The following is a 1551-nucleotide window of genomic DNA, read 5'->3' on the forward strand; positions in this document are numbered from 1 at the left end:
TTAAGGTCCCTCCCAACACAAACCAGTCTGGGATTCTCTGGTCTCCAGCCCCTCCAGCACTCACTTCATCAGGCGCTTGGCCCCGTAGCAGCGCAGGTCATAGGACATGCTGTAGGTGCCATAGAGCGTGGCTTTGACATTGAGACATCCCAGGTCCCGTGGGTTGGTCTTGTAGAGATCGAAGGTGACACAGGCGACATCAATCCTCCGAGGAGGCTTGCGGGACAGGCTCAGCTGGTAGCCAGGTGTCTAGGGGACAGTGGGATCAGGGTCACCCACCCTGGTCACACCTCATCCAGCATCACCTCCCCACTGATCCCAGCGTGGGATGGAGATGAGACAAACCCAGCTGGTGCCACCCACCTTGGAGGCAGCCCAGGTCTGTCCCTTGCTCAGGGCCATCAGCACCGTCCCCTCCTCCAACGTCCGGAAGAAAGCTTCTGTCTCCACTGCGGTGCCATCTTCATCCAGCACCAAGGAGATGGGACCCGGGGCGAGCAGGGCGCTCTGAGCCTGCAAGAGGACCCATGGATGAGCAGATGGGTGGATGGACAATCCCCCAGCAGACAGACAGACAGCTGGACAGCCCCAGCTCACCTGGCGCAGCAGGTCGCCCAGGCTCTGTGCCATGATGCCCTTGCGCAGGCTGCGGTCCCAGTTGCAGACGCGGTAGGGACGGGGACGGGGGGTCGGGCTCGACAGCAGCTGCTGGGTCATGGAGGCACTTGCTGAGACACATCTAGGGAGGGATGGAGGTGGTCTGAGACCCACTGGCAACTCCCCCTCCAGGTCTCACCCACTCAGGGGGTTGAGAGGTGCTGAAGTAAGGAGCGCTCTGGTGTCCCCACCCCAAGGATGGTGGTGGCTTCCCAGCACTTACTTGGAGACAGGGGCAGCCAGACGCAGGCTGAGGGACTTGGCGTAATCCATCCTCACCAGGAGCACGGTCCAGCCTGCCAGGGAGAAAAGATTCAGCCCTGGGTGTAAGGGTGATATCTCCAGCTCTTCTCCACCCTCTTCCCTTCCCACCAGCACCTCCTCTGCTCAGCTCCACGGCTGCCTCTCCTCAGGGGCTGTGTTTGCCCTTTGGCCGGGGCCAGGTTGGTGGTGGTGGTGGCCACCCGGGCAGAGTCTGGCTGCCAGCGTGGCTCTTGCGTAAAGCAGCACATGGGACCCTGAGTCAGCGCTTGAGCAAGGGTGAGACTCCAGCACAGGGTGAGACACCAGCACAGGGATGCACCCTCACCCCAGCCCCTCAGTGGGGCAATGAGGGCTCTGGGGGTCAGGGGCACCCATGGTGGAAACCCCAACTCTGTTGCTCCAGGGACATCTCCAGCCTGGAGCCCACTGGGGGTGGGTCCTGTGGAGGGTCCTCATCCCGGAGGGTCCTCATCCTCATCCCCATCTCCATCTCCATCTCCATTCAGAGCAGATAAAAGGAAGAAGCTTTTTACATTGAGGGTGGTGGAGCACTGGCACAGGTTGCCCAGAGAGGGGCTAGATGTCCCATAGAATCATACAACCAGAGAATGGTTTGGGTTGGAAGGGACC

The 1551-nt window shown here is 61.0% G+C and overlaps 1 protein-coding gene across 1 annotated transcript; it reads right to left on the reverse strand.

Moving 5' to 3' along the window:
- Nucleotides 1-64: 64 nt before the first annotated feature.
- Nucleotides 65-930, reverse strand: CIDEC (cell death inducing DFFA like effector c; the record flags this gene model as incomplete). Its single annotated transcript, XM_010171839.2, has 4 exons — nt 881-930; nt 598-739; nt 364-513; nt 65-249 (listed from the first exon to the last, which is right to left on the reverse strand). Coding segments are annotated over exons 1-4 (527 nt in total), but the record flags the coding sequence as incomplete, so codon positions are not given.
- Between the last annotated feature and the right edge of the window lie 621 nt (nt 931-1551).

The sequence above is a fragment of the Antrostomus carolinensis genome, unplaced genomic scaffold, assembly GCF_000700745.2.
Source record: "Antrostomus carolinensis isolate BGI_N321 unplaced genomic scaffold, ASM70074v2 scaffold32827, whole genome shotgun sequence".
Lineage (NCBI taxonomy): Eukaryota > Metazoa > Chordata > Aves > Caprimulgiformes > Caprimulgidae > Antrostomus > Antrostomus carolinensis.